General features: G+C 35.9%; 1 protein-coding gene across 1 annotated transcript; it reads left to right on the top strand.

Annotated features, from left to right (window-relative positions):
* Positions 1-10,749: 10,749 nt before the first annotated feature.
* On the top strand, positions 10,750-15,259 carry TRIADDRAFT_54962 (uncharacterized protein; the record flags this gene model as incomplete). The annotated part of the gene is made up of 10 exons (XM_002111187.1): positions 10,750-10,816; positions 11,381-11,523; positions 12,395-12,532; positions 12,912-12,998; positions 13,149-13,248; positions 13,537-13,714; positions 13,838-13,880; positions 13,983-14,915; positions 15,009-15,108; positions 15,213-15,259. The coding sequence occupies 10 exons, from the start codon at positions 10,750-10,752 to the stop codon at positions 15,257-15,259; spliced, it is 1,836 nt and encodes a 611-aa protein (XP_002111223.1).
* Between the last annotated feature and the right edge of the window lie 676 nt (positions 15,260-15,935).

Genomic DNA, 15,935 nt, shown 5'->3' with positions numbered 1-15,935 from the left:
CTATCCATAGGCTTTTCCTTTTCAAGTATAGGTTTTTGATCCTCATTTTCAGTATCCATGATGGTACTATCGTTGATATTGGTATCAGAATTATGAAGACTAGATCTCTCATCGTTGCTTTCTGATTCTTTCGATTCTACTACTCCATTTTCAATGACAGTTTCGTTGATGTTTTCTTTCCTTTCCTGAGGTAAATGCTCGTTATTATCCATTGTAAGAGTGATATCGTTGGATGTGATGAGTTGTTTTTCTTCACTTCTGACTTGTAAATCTTCAGTCTCTTCAGTCATTGCGATCTCATTTTCGGTAATATTTTCATTAGCAGTTTCTACGTTGGCTAGAAGTGAATTTTGATATAAAGAGTGGAATAGAAACTTAATGGAAACTAAGCAATAGTACTACATTTTGGTAGTTATAGCATAGAGGAATGGTCATACCAGTATTGGATGGGTCCACTTTGACTTGGAAATGCACTACTTTTGGATTTAAAGCTCCAACAGGTTTCTGAGGATTATATTCAGGTTTAGTACCATCTGGTTTGGGTGATAATTCCAATAAACACTGGATTGGATTTGCTTCCACATGTTGAGCTATTTTTTCTAATAAGTCCTTTAGAGAGGCACTGTTCAAGAAATCGATATATTTTTTTTCTATTAGTCTACTAAATCCTTTAGAGATGCACCAGTCAAGGAATAGATTTATATCGTTTTTATTTATTCTACTTTTGAATCATTGTTAAATATATTTGAAAATAAAAAATCGGACAGTCGTTATCATGAGATAGCATTACTAATGATCTTGTCTAAGATCTTTCTTATAATTAAGTAGAAGTAAATAGCGAAAAATGTTAGCTCTCTATGTGAAGACAAGCCTGTACCTGGGTGACATTGAAAACTTTGTTGCTATACTAGCATGGTTAATGTAGACTTCGATAACAACTTCGTTTGCTAGTTTACCACCTCGTCCTTTTCGAGCCGCTTGCAACGGAACTATTTTAGTCTAAAGTTGAAATTGTGATGGCTATACGTCAACATATGGGCATATCGCGGTGCGACAGGTAAGCATAAAGTAAATTAAGTAAGAGCTAAAAGAATAGATTATCGTCCAGTTGGAAATTTATTTCAGCCTTTCGTCTAGAATGAAATTCTACCATTAGTCTCGACAATCTACTTACTTCATAGTAGTCTTTATTTTTACTGATTAAGTTGGCTGTTTGTGCCATGGTGGAAATCATTCGTTCAATAGCAAAATGGAGCTAGAACAAGGAGAAAAACTTGATTAATTTAAAGACTTTCAACTTAATTCACGTCATGACAGTAGTAAAAAGTCAATGACTAAATCACACTTTGGTGACGAAAAAGGAGAAACATTTCTAGCAGTTAAGTACAGTAAAACAATCATTTTATTAATTATCAGCCAGAATGTAATTTACATTATTTACGTCCAAGGGTAAGGGAAATGAAATTATTCATTGAAATCAGGACAAAAATGTTTTATCATCAGTTTGAAATTTGTTTTGGCTTTAACCATCATTCCGTCGAGATTTTGCAGGAGAAGCGAAGCATAGTTCTTGGGCTGATAAAATTCAATTTGGTTGATTTATTGCCAGTACAACACGAAGCAATATCCAATATGGCTAGAAATTCATGATCCAATCTTACTACATCTATCAAGCTAATGAATACAATATCGTAGCAATTGGATTTTATCTATCAGTAATCTAAACTATTTCTCTAGCTTTCGATAAGCATTTTTTATCGGTGATACCCATTATACTGTACTGTAAAAATTTATGGCTTCCGTGTTTCTCGATCTGGGTTTTTTATTCCGATTAATTTGAAGTAATGGATTGAATTTCTAGGATACTACCATGACACCACCACCATCATTTAACGATGCTCAAATACACTAGGCAAGAGGATGCATAGTGGGCAATAAAGATCATAGTTGTAGGATTTACCTATGGTTAATGGAGCATTGCCATGTATCTACTTTAAAGTTGTCAGTGACAAGCATCAACTACCTTACTCATGATAGGAACAACTAGCGACGAAGCCAGAATGGCTAAGTTGGTAGAAATTACAAATGGCCTATGTTGTATGTCGGTAGAGTATTGGGTTTACCATGGACTATTTGCAAAATAAATACGGTACATTTCTTTGCCAATCCGTCCATTTTAACTACTGTTAATTACTCATGATAGGAACCACTAGTGGCGAAGCAAAGAATGGACAAGTTGACAAGAAAATAAAAATGCCATACATGGATGCTAGTATTGGATTTATCATGGACTACTGGCAAAATAAGTAAGGTACATTTCATCGGTAGTCCGTAGATTTTAACTACGATTATTACTCATGATAAAGAAAGACTATATTGTACCCGCATGTCCGATATTGGTATCTTGAATAGAATTTATCATGAACTACTAGGAAAATAACTTATATTTTTCGAGACATCTGTGAATTGAACTACTCAAGATAGGAACAACGATGCCATGTGTCTAATATTGGTAATAGATTTACCATCGACTACCGGGAAAATACCGTCTATTTTTCTAGTAGTCTGTGGATTTAACCACTATTACTCCTGATAGGAACATCTAGTCAAGCAAGAATGGATAAGTGGACAGAAATTGCAAATGGCTTACGTATGTTGTATGAGTAGGAAATTGCCGTATATTATTGGAGTAATCACATTGATGCCTACTTGTACTTGTAGGATTATCCAGTTCCTTTTAAAACATACCTCAGTGGCTAATTTTTCGTGGGAGAATCGAGCACCAAAAGTATTTTGATAGGAAAACCATTGTACAAATCCGCTATCGATGTTGGTTTTGGTCTCTGTCGAGACAAGGTAATCTACCAGCTAGGTTTCAAAATAAATTGTTGTATCTTTGTTAGCTTAAAATGATTTATCCGTTTTTGTGTTCTTTTACAGTATGAAAATAGTGCAAGAATGAAGTCGATAGGACTGTATCAATCATTCTCAAGCTATTTAGCGAATGATTCAATCGTTTCTTTTAAGAGTGGCATGATGGAATTGAATCATTTATAAATTGGATTGAGAATTCTACTTAAGAAAAACTAAGCAAGGAGATTGGTCCACAGCCATTGTGAAATCGGGTACAAGTAGAACTGTAGACTTGATCCAAGGATCAAATGGAAGTAGCGTTAATGTTACTTACGCGAATATTTTGATCGCTGACAACAATTTTAAACGGATTTTCAAAGGAAGATTTCATCTGGATTAGAGATATCGGTAGGAAAGTATCTCCAATTTGATCCCATCCCTTCTTCCCTCTACTTTTCCTGTACACCATACCATAGAACGTGTAGAGTAGCCTTTCACCTGGATCTGTCTTTAACGCTGCAGTCTTGGGGTTGTGGTAGACTAATGGCGTGTCTATTCGCCCTTTCTTGGATTCCTTCAATTTTCTAATAATTATCATTATGAATTGGCATTGTAAAATAATTATTGCTACCCAATTCAACGAGTTAGCAGCTCAATTTCTACATAGTGTATCGACGAATTTGAAAGACCGTTGGATCAATTTGTCATCATTTCAAGCGAGGGTAGCTTACTACTGTATATAGCAACGGACTATGGTAGGACATTAGGTTGAGGAAACGTCAATTCTGTCATGAAATAAGAATACTTGGAAAGACGCATATACTGATCGATTGATTTACTGTATCAATCCAGTTGCTGATGACCAACTGATGTGTTTTTTCTACCAATCTACTTTCGATTCGCAACTAATCCTAGTAATAATAATGATACTATATGCTGATCAATTATAGGATTGATTTTATTTTCATAATAGCGTTTTGCAAGCCTTTTTTGAGTCATCATGCCACTGTATACTGATCAATTATAGTATTGATTTTATTTTAATAATATCGTTTTGCAAGCCCTTTTTTAGTCATTATGACACTGTATACTGATCAATTATGGTATTGATTTTATTTTAACAAGGCTTTACAAGCCCTTTTAACTGGTTGTTTCTTTTTGTAAATAGCAAATCATCCCTGAAATATTGACTGGCTCTATCCCAGTTACGGATGGTCAGTTTTTTCTATCAGTCTGCCATCGATTAGCCAGAATCCGGAATCATAATGACACTGTATGTTGATCAATTCTAGTATTGACTTTCTTCTACGTATTTTAGCCAAAGTTCACTAGCCCTTTTTTAACTAACTGTTTCTTTTTACAGATAGCAAATTATCGTTGAAATGTTTATTGTATCTATCCGTTTACTGATGAAGGACCGATGCGTTTATCAAGGTAAATGAAGGTACGCCGAAAGGACTAGCCATAAAGTTGTTATGCTGTGAAAAGTACGGTAGACAATCACTGATCATAAACTATGGAATAAGAAAGAAAGTTGCAGCGTTCTTCTCTAAGATTTAGAATAACTGATGGATCCTTGATTTGGGTAAAGTTTTTTCGAGTCATTTTCTCTGATTCTTTCTTTCTTAGCAGATAGCAACTGAAATCATTCTTGAAATATTTACTGAATCAAACTACTGTAGTTTGTTGTAAATTCTTGATGGGTATTTTTCTACCAGTTTAACTGTCGATTAGCAATGAATTATGAATAATTACGCTGACTTCAGAGAGATGAGTAGGCATAAAATTGCTCAAATTATTGAATTGAAAAATAATCGCTGATCACAATGGAATAAATTTGAAGTTTCAGCATTCTTGGTTAAGGCTAAGATTAGAACGATCGAATAGGAACGATCTTTTTTTTCCAACTTAGTTTACTGATTGTTTCTTTCTTGGTAAAGAACAACTAAAATGTGTCTTTGAATTGTTTGTCGGATCAAACTAGTTGGTGATGAGTAATTAATGTGTGTTTTTCTAGCGGTTTACTGTTTATTAGCAATTATTCTTAATAGTATTGTAATAATAGGGCAAGTGAGTAGGCACAAAATTATGTTACTCGTACTACAGTAAAATAATTGCTAATTACAACTAAACAAGTTCCATGTTTCAGTGTTCTTCGTTAAGACTAATGATGATGATGAGAACGATTCAATATCTGATCAATCATTTATTTTGCTCAAGTTTTTCAAATTTTTTTACTGATTGTTTCTTTCATAGTAGAGAAATTAGAATAATCGCTAGATTAATTGTTATGATTAAAACGATTGAATAGCTTTTGGATCATTTTTCTGGTCGTTTTTCAAGTCCTTTGCTGGTTCTTTCTTTCTTGGTAAACAGCAACTGTAATCCTTGAAAAGTTTTACTGAATCGAACTACGGATCAGCTTGTTTTTCTAATATTGACTATCTATTAGCAATTAGTAATGATATTGTCTTTTACGTCAAGATGGCAAACTAGCAGCTATCAAATTGCTCTACTGTGGATTCTAAATCAATAATCGCTGATTTCGGCTATCTAATAAGTAGCAAACGAACTGTTTTTCAGCATTTATCCTTAAAACTAATTATGATGATTAAGGCGATCGAATAATTAATCATCATTGAATAGTTTATCAATTCCCTTACTAATTGTTATTTTTTGAAGGGGAGCCGACAGTAGCTGAAATTATTCTAGAAATGCCTTCTTCATTAATCGAAGTAGCCTGCCATGAGCAGTGGATGTACATTTTTCTACCAACTATAGCTATTAATCATCGTTCTGAATATTGTAAAAGCAGTCGGCGTAAAATTATCATACGAATATAATTGAAATTAGACTCAATTCAATAACCCATGATGACAACGATAGACCATTCTAAGTCACTTCTGACTAATAAGAAACTTATGAACTTGTTGCAGGGTCCTTGGCTAAGACGAATGATGATGACCATGATCGATTCATTACTCTCTGTCGCTACTGACTAACAAAAAAACTCATTAACATGTTCTAGCGTTGTTGGTAAAGACTAAATTAATATCCAGTACTCTTGGCTAAGACTTTTGACTAATGATGACAATGATCGATCATTATACACATGTCGTAACTGACTAATTAAAAAACCTATCAAGCTGTTCTAAGGAAGAGGATTGCGATGATGACAACGATCGATCATGATACGATGTTGTAGCTGCCTAATAATAAATCGATTAACTTGGTCTAATGAAGATGATTACTACGATGGCAGCGATAGATCATGATACCTATATCACAACGGACTAATAGAAAACTATCAACATGTTCTAGTGCTCTTGGTTGATTTAACCTTTAAAGATGACGATGTTGACAACGATAGATCATTGGATGGACTCATCATGCTCTTAGTTAAGACTAATAAAGATGATTGCGACGACGACAACGATCGAACATTATTCATATATCGTAACAGACTAATGAGACATGGATTAACAGTCCCAGTGCTCTTGGTTAAGACTAATAATGAAGATGATTTCCACGATGGCAGTAATACGAGAGATCATAATTTCTATACATATGTCACAAGGGACGAATCAAGAAATGCACAAACATGTTTTAGCGCTTTTCGTAAAGACTGATGATGATAATCACTATCCTCATCCTATTTCATTGTCAGAACGGACAAACCAGGATCGAATTTGGTCTTGGTTGTTATTTTCTATGCTAATAAAATGACTCATCACTGTTATTATAGTTTTGTAGCGAAATAAGTGACTTACGAATGAGAATCCATGGTCGTTTTGGCCAAATGTTGTTGTTTCCTTCAACGGAATCCGTTATCTAAAGTAGTCAAGGATATTCAATTACAATTCTACCAATATTACAATCTATGACTGTCCATCTCGAAATAATGTAAGCGTCCAATCATTCTTGCCATTGCTTAACCGTTCACTGTTAACGATAGCAGCATACAGAAGTAGATGAAGTGATAAACGTAGATTTACTTCTAGTTCACTGTTGTACAACGTAAATAACATATTGTGTTCATGGGCCGATAACAAATAAATTGCTACATGAATAGAAAATAAGAATAAATAATTATACAAATTCAGCCTGGGTAATATAAACTGTAACAGAACTGCTTGAAAATGCCCAATTTGATTGTGTTGCTGGAGTTGAAATGGTCGTATAAATGCGGACTACATGATCATATCGACATTAAAAAGAGTGCCGATGGAATGACAAATTGAAAAATTCTTGAATACGGTAGATGCCGAATGTACTAAACTAGCGTTAATGTATTATCGTCACCTTTCTGTTATGAATAAAAACTGGATTAATGGCTCTAGACTGACAGTCCAATTTTCAGTTTACCTGTTATCAATACTGTCGGATTGGCAAGGTAATATTAGATCGTTTCTTCAGACTGACAAGTTTAATCAACGAAAGGAAATGAAAAGTCCAATGAATCCTTTTTTCCCTCTATTGGAAATGCTAGGAATGGACTATGCTCTACGTGACTTGGAGCCGAGTGATCAACACCATCGACTACTCTAATCAACACTAGACTACTTCTGCTAACTAAAAAATAATAATTGTACAAAATTCAATAGGGTGTCTACTGTACTCCTATAATAGCGTCGAAAAATGACTTGTAGATTTATATGATTTTATTCACTAGTCCCGGTCGATTGATTTGTGATCAAAAGTGTACTACTAATCCTGCCTTCCATTAACGCTGACTAAAGAGAGCGACATTAGACAGAAAGGAGATGGTCAAGAAAAGGTGCCAATCTATCGCTTGATATGCTTTACAGTATACGATCTATGAGAAAGTACTGAGTTGAAGGCTATTCCTTTTCTACAATCATCATCAATCATGTCGTATCAATATTGAAAACATCATCCAATAATATCCGTCATGGACATTTCTTCTTACAAACTTTTACATCAAAATAAACGAAAATCAATACAATCAACAGTAACGACTTACATCACGATTCTATTCTAGACGTTTGACGGATGAGAAAGAATGGCAACTGTTTCAATAAGAGTCCATCTAACATGGGTGGAATGGATACCATAACATGATTCTTTCAACTTGACTGGATTACCTTAACCTTAACGTATGCTTTTGGATTAGATTGATGCTTGCACAGAGAATGGAAGCAATCTCCTCTCAAATATAGAATCGTGCAAAATTGTCGAATGCAACGCCCCAGTATCGCCACTATAGTCCTGTTAAAGTCATTTGCATCAAGAGAATAGATGTCAAATTAATGAGAACAATTAAAAATTTTAAATCATGGTAGCCTAGGCTAACGATGGGAGGGTGTTTACCATTGCAAATGGATCATTATAATAGGCACAGAAAGGAAGAAGCTAATATTATGATCTAATGCAACTGTACGGTAGCCAGTAGTAGGCGCAGTATGCATGTTACCATGGACAACTACTGTTGAAATTAGACTAGCTATCATTTCTTGTAGTCCATGATGTTGCTTAAAAGTCTATCTACACTTAAAAATATCATCGGTGTTAAAGGCAGTATGCAAAGGCAACTGTCATTTCCTAGGGATCTTAACGCAATACATGACTCGTTTCGATGTAGATACCCTGTAGATAGTCCTTCATAATTGCAATTATATACAGTAATAGACTGCTTTACAGTATATAATAAAGTGAGGTTTGACGAGAAATTAGTGGCCTTATCATTTTGTTTTAGAGATAGTTTATCACAATTCTATATTAATTGCGCCTATTGCAAACCAAGTTTTTCAAGCTTATGAATCATATCTGTTAAAATTCTGACTTTTTGTTTTAGAGACACTTTCTTGACAGGTCTACACTAGGTGCGCCTACTGCACACCAAGTTTTCGAGCTTATGAACCGCGTCTCACGGGATTTTAATTTCTTGTTTTAGAGGTACTTTTATTATAGGTCTATACTATCTGCACCTACTGCTCATCAAGTTTCCGAGCTTATGAATCGTGTCTCTAGAAATTTGTATTTCTTGTTTTAGAAGTACTTTACTGCAGGTCTATACAAAGTACGCCTACTGCACACTAAATTTCCGAGCTTATGAATCGTGTCTCTTGAAATTTGAATTTCTAGTTTTAGAGGTACTTTATTGCAGGTCTACAGTATACTAAGTACACCTACTGTACACTAGATTTCCGAGCTTATGAATCGTGTCTCTTGAAATTTGAATTTCTTGTTTTAGAGGTACTTTATAGCAGGTCTATACAAAGTACACCTACTATACACTAGATTTCCGAGCTTATGAATCGTATCTCTTGAAAGTTGAATTTCTTGCTTCGGAGGCACTTTATTACAGGTCTACACTAAGTGCACCCTCTGCACACCAAGTTTTCGAGCCTATGAATCACGTCTCTTAAAATTTAAATTTCTTGTTTGGAGTTACTTTATCACAGACCAATACTGAGTGCAGCTGCTGCACACTAAGCTTGCCAGGTTATGAATCGTGTCTCCTGAAATATCAATTTTTTATTTGGGAAGCACTCTACCACAGGCCTATATTACTTGCAAAGTGTATTTATTACTGCTCACTTAAGTTTCCGAGCTTATAAATTATGCCCCTGATGGCTGTTAAGAAAGAAAGTGAACAAGGTGCCACTAATTTTGCACAGTGCTTTTCAAGAACTCTTACAACTCCTTTCCAACTTGGTGGTAATCTAATTATAATTATCACTGAGATCCAGCTAAGATTGCTTGAATACTAACTTTAGAGTGCAGTAAAGATATCTTTTAGCAGCACTTCTAAACTGGGCATGATTTTCGGTTCTCACCCTTGCTCAGCTACCACCGATGGACTGCATCGAAAATTCGATGGATAATGTGGATAGCTACGTATTATGATAGTCGGTTGGGTCGAAAATAGGCAGTAATATGCGAGCGCAATGTATCATAACTATCGATGAGCAACATTGGCTGCAACGCATCTTAACACTTACTGTACTGTACAGTACTGCACTTTGGAATTTGGAATGAGTCCATGCGTTAAATGAAAGAGTAATTTTGGGGCTAGGTTAGGCCGTATGAAATTATGAAAAACAATTTGTGGTGATGACTAATGAGTAAAAGTATGCAGTCGCTTTGTATTTGTTATGCTTGGGCACAACTTTGACTCTACTACTGTCAATATATACTGTATATGTTATACAGTATACAATTATAATAATTATTATTAGTACCAATGTCTAACTCGTAGCTGTATGCCGAATGGACATCTTGTAGACGTTATACCATACTATAAATCGACAGAATGCCATGATCAGCAATGCTCTTCGGTAGAGCTGCATCTGCCTATAGCGTTCGTTACATTTTGATTGTAGATTAATTTCTAGGGAAATAGTACAATTAATTGTATCCTGACTAGTATCCATGAATAGCATGCAGTATAGAGCTTTTCATGACGTTCATTGACCAATGTATTCATTTGTCTCCACTTAATTGGACTGTACTATGAATTCATGATGAATAAAATGCTACAAACATGCACCATGCGCATGGATCAGTCAAAGCAGTCGACGAAGAGACCCTATCCTATTTGCCTTTTTCTTGATCGAATTGAACTCCACTAGCCTTCTAGCATTGCTATTTCCCTGTAAAATGATGCTTTTGTGTTTTCAATACAGCAAATAAAAGTATCCAACCCATCGCTGCTCGCCGTGTGTTTGTAGAAAATGATGCAAGTGTATCAGTCAACCCTTGGATTAGAACTGCATGGGCAGTCCATACTTTGAAACAAATGAAGAACCCTTTCAAACCAAATGATGCAAAAGTTTGCCCTGCAAACTGACTCCAGTGCCATCGGGTGTGTTTACTGAAGTAAAGCAGTAAAGCACATCAAGAACTGGATTCCGAGTCCTGGATGACAGCGAAATGGCCAGCAAGGACTGGAAAGCGAAGATGGAAAGTTTCATCGAAGCAGGAAGCGATGACGTAATAGGTTCTGCCATCGAAAGGTCACGTGATTTTCAAGTGCATTCATGCACCCGTAGGCAGTACTGTGCACTGTACACTGTATAGTGCAGTACTGTAGACTGTAGTGGCTAGAGTATGGGCGGGTCCACCTTACGGCACGATGCTCGGACAGACGTCCGTAGGCAAGTGATCGGGCATGAGTAAGGACTAGTCAAATACATAGTGGATATCGACCTGTTTGGTACAGTAGACTCTTACAGGAGCGTCTGTAAAAAGAAGCGAAAATTAGAATGGTCGGTTTGGTCGACACCACGAAGGCATCCATGCAAGTGCATACAAAGCCACTTTATGGGTATTACTATAATACCAAGTACTGGTACTGTACTAGTGTACCAGTACACCTACGATCGACGTACGCCCAGTACCATACAGTAGACTACTGTCAATCAGGTCAAAGCTAACGTCAGCAGTAGTAGGTTGACACCACGGTACGATCGGACTCCTGTAGACACGCGCATACTGTACTTGAGTAGGGCAGCGAATCAACGAGATTGGCGATTGATCTCATTTCGATGATGTTTATTGGAAGCGATTGAAGATTTGCCTGAAGAAAAACATGCTGAGATGACTACTCAATCCTCTAATCCAGCAAATAGGAATGCCTCATCTAAGATTCTATCACCAGAAGAGAATAAGATTATATTTAACTTATTGGCTGCCAAGAAATGCTCGGTAATGATCAGCATAGATGATGGCATCGATTGATTCAACGCAAACACAGACCTACTAGTTGTCGCTGTAGAATGCAACTGGGGCAAAGGGTGGAAAAGATCCCATCAAAGTTGTAATGATGATAGTCAAAATAGTTCAAAATGTCAAGTTAGCGATCCCATACAATTGGCTTGTCGATTAGATTGATGTGTCCATGGATAGAGTTGTTCATTTTAAGGTTAAATAGTTCCAGTACAACGGATAGACAGTGTTCATGTTGTCCTTTCGAACTTGTAGCCGCCAGTCTATAGTCTGTATTGTTGGTACGTGTGTGTGCGACATTTCCTTTCTACCATAGACAGTACTCTACCACAACAGTAGAAAATGGAGGCGTAGACTACTAGCCTCTTTAACCAATTTTCATCATCAGTAGATCAACCATAGTAGTTCAAAATCGTTCTCATTTCCAATTTCTTTATGCATTACAACATTAGTAAAGGAATTACAAGTCTGGATGTCATCTTACAACACTACGATCGTCTGTTTTTCTTACCATGGATAAACTCCAATCGACAGTTGATGCATGAGCATGATTTACTATAGCTAGCGATGCTAATCCATCCTCCTATCAGGGGGACTCAATGGTCTTGATTGCTGCCATGGATGCTATTTCTTTACTTTTTCAATCGCATCCAACATTGAATAGTCAGATGGATAGTTTGATATGGTAGTACAATGGACATCACATTAGACTGTATACTTGTATTGCTTTCTTGCTTGAAAATCAAACATGATCCAAAGGAAATAGCTCAATTTAATGTCAATGCAGGGCAGCGACCAGAAGAATCAAGTATTCGATAATAACATTATTTTTTTTTATTTATTATTCTAGACATTAGCCACTACCGTCGTTCAAGTTCAACTGGCTCACTCAAATTCACACGCATGGATTAAAAAATGCACTGGCGTGCTTTGCTTTGTAAAGGATAGTGCATTGCGATCTTATTTTCTGCGTGTCTTCAACGTTAAAGTAAGCGTACCACTTTAAAATAGCCATCGTGTCTTATCACAATATTGTCTATTTCTATACCATGATGATAGAGTAATTACCATCGAAAATTGCGGAGAGGGGTGGGGGGGGGGGATGAAATTGCAAAAATAGAAATTAGACAGCAACAGGATTACCTATCAAGTTCATTTCCCTAAAGATAATGATAGCTAATGATTGGCAATTATTTTTAATACATCCTTTACTCAGTTTTCTGCCTGTATCAACACTATACACAGGGCTATTTCATTTGCTTACGTTCTTATTACGTTATTGCCATCATGTTATAATATGTGTAGAGTGGATAAATAGCTCTTATAAATCACTATAACTCATTAACGTGTTGAAAATTACCTTCAAGGATAAAGCTCTACTCTGGGAGCAAGAACTCTACTATAATTTCGAATACAAGAAAACAAAGAATTACTTTCACACATTTCAAGCTCATGTAAGACTTAGCAAATTTGTTCTTGCTTGTTTATACAAAACTCAATCTGGCTTGAGATTACTAGCAAAATGCCAACAAGATTCATTCTAATAAATTATTATTCATCTGTGTTATCGAATATGATTGTCACTGAAATATTCTATCTTGTAGGATTGCGTGGCAGGATTTAATTTTGCTGATGTGAATGAAGCTACACAATTCTATAATATCTTAACTGAAAAGTTAAGATCTAGAAAAGAGAAAAAAGAAAGTGAGTGAAAATAATACACAAAGTTAACGTCATAATTTATTAGTAATATTGTATATAGTACAATAGAAAGAATAGTCGAAGGAGTCTACCATAACAACTAAACATGCCATATATTGAGATAGTTACTGGAAACGAATTCAGATAATACATTCTATAATGATGGAGTCAATAATTTTATACTGCCGTATACTGAATTAGTTAGCCAGGTGTTGTGAATCATTTGAAAAGCAACATGCGTTTTTAAAATGTGTAAAAACATATTATTTAATTTAATCACCAATACTAAAGTCAAGCAACAACAGCAAAAACGACAGCAACAACAACAGAATAGTCAGAAATCAAGTAAGAATGCCGTCATCACCAACGAGAACTCGAGCAAGTCAGCAAAGGAAAAGCCTACAAAGAAAAAAGATAAAGGCCCAAGAAGAATTTCAAAATTAGATATATCAGGACCAACAGATTTTAGGTTAGTACCCTATTTTGCGATACTACTGTTGCAGTACTAGACATTATTTCAATTTGTAACAGTTTACTGTATTCGATTATTTATCATAAATGATAATATTGCACTACGTATGGGCTTACATAGGCACGTAGAACATCTTGGATGGGACAAAGATACAGGATCTTTTGTAAGTTGTAGTATCCAAATGAAATGATTTGCTTCTTGAATGGAATAATGATATAATGTAAAACAATCACTAATGAAGTAAACTGTCTTATCAATCTTACAGATTAGCAAAGTAACAGACGAATGGAAAGATTTATTTTCTACCATTGGCCTAACTGGTGCACAACTCAATGACGCAGCAACACTCAAGGTTGTACAAACTGTTGTTGAAGCACATGGTGGTCTCGAACAAGCAACACGAGAATTAAAATCACAAATACAAGGCCAACGCGGTAAAATAATTTGCTTAAAATACCCTAATCGTCCATATACTGTGGATAATGTTGTATTTGAATGTCCTATTTCCTCTATAGCACAACCTCCTAGTATACCTCCTAGCGTACCTTCTAGTGGACCTCCTAGTGCACCATCAAAGAAACCACCTCAGCCTGTTCCATCACGTCCTTCTCGTCCACCTCCACGTCCTATATCAGTATCGCGACCACCACCGCCAATCCCAACGACTACTCCACCAGGCCATTATCCTTCACGCCCAGCACCAACTAAAGAGCCTCCTCCACTTCCTCCATCTCACCCTAAACGTCCATCCATTCCTTCTCCTCAATCTGGACCGTCACCTGTTGCAAAACCTCTAAAGTCACCATTTACAGTTCCTCCGCCACCTCCGGTATCTGTTCAACCTGCAACTGCTCCATCATTTTCACCCCCTCCAATACATCCAGTTGCTCCATCAGTTGCTCCATCAGCTCCTATTCCTCCACCAGCTCCTATTCCTCCATCAGCTTCTATTCCTCCACCGCCTCCGCCACCTCCTCCTGGTCCATTAGTAGATTCTACTCCTTCATCGACACAAAATAGACTACCTGCGGCCACTCCAGCTGTAAAACCTGGTCCGGGCTCGTTCCTCGATCAAATCCAATCCGGAGTCAATCTTAGAAAAACCGAACCAGCTGATAAAGCTGACGTAAGACCATCGTCTTCGCGTATATCAAATAACTTACTGGACAGTATACGCAGTGGAATAACTTTGAAGAAAGTACGTAACTGTTTATCTTTCATTTTGTATGAATACACACTATATGATCGTTTACTGCTAGCATCATTAAGATAATGATGATATGGTTAATAGGTCGATATGGATCAGAAAGATCCCCTTCCTCCGGTCAAAGAAACCGGTATCCTAGGAGCCCTGCAAATAGAATTAGCAAAGATAAACGATCGAGTAACAGGTAGAAAATGGCTTAGCATAGTCAACTTCAGTGTCGTAAAATTACTTTTATGACAACATTTCAAATGTAAGATGTAACGCGTTGCTATTTAATTTATTTTTTAGCAACCGATTCGGAAGATTCTGATACTAATTCCGATGATTGGGATTAATAAATAACATATAACTGACAATGGAATTGTATGTAGTCGGTATTCTATGTTAGCAAATGAAACTAATTATAATTAAATATCAACATAATCTTTTTCTGGATTAATTTTCATACTGTGCATGATGTAGAGTTTGAATTTATGGAGGTAAACTACCAAATTATCTACCTCAAAATGTAATTTTTTTTGTCGCTTTTTGCTTATATACATTTTTTATCTTAAATTGACAAAAAGTGCTTGTTTTTATTAAAATATACTATATTGTAAGTTAGAATTGCGATTCAGTTAATTATTACCAATAATCACTATTTGCAATGATTTGAAAAACTTTATGTAAGAATATATCTTATTTTAAGATTGAATACGCGTCTAAGCATAAACAAATTGCCATCATCACATTTGTATGCCTTCAATGGCATATGTACTATATTTCAGTTTAATATTGTATATCCAAAATAATGTCACATCTCGTGTCTGAAATTTGGTTATTACTTAAAGGTACTATTAAATGATATATTGCTTCTATATTAGAATAAGATCGAAAAAATTAACCTAATTTGTGCTATGAAAAATTAATGAAGTATTATCAGCTACAATTGACCCGTTACTCATTAGCATCAACAGCACTACTGCTAATCTGTAAAAAGAGCCCTTCTTTAGCTCTAAATTGCTACAGCGA

Source organism: Trichoplax adhaerens, genomic scaffold (assembly GCF_000150275.1).
Source record: "Trichoplax adhaerens TRIADscaffold_3 genomic scaffold, whole genome shotgun sequence".
In the NCBI taxonomy this organism is placed as follows: Eukaryota; Metazoa; Placozoa; class Uniplacotomia; order Trichoplacea; family Trichoplacidae; genus Trichoplax; species Trichoplax adhaerens.
The sequence above is the reverse complement of the archived record's forward strand: the minus strand, read 5'-3'. Positions and strand labels throughout refer to the sequence as shown.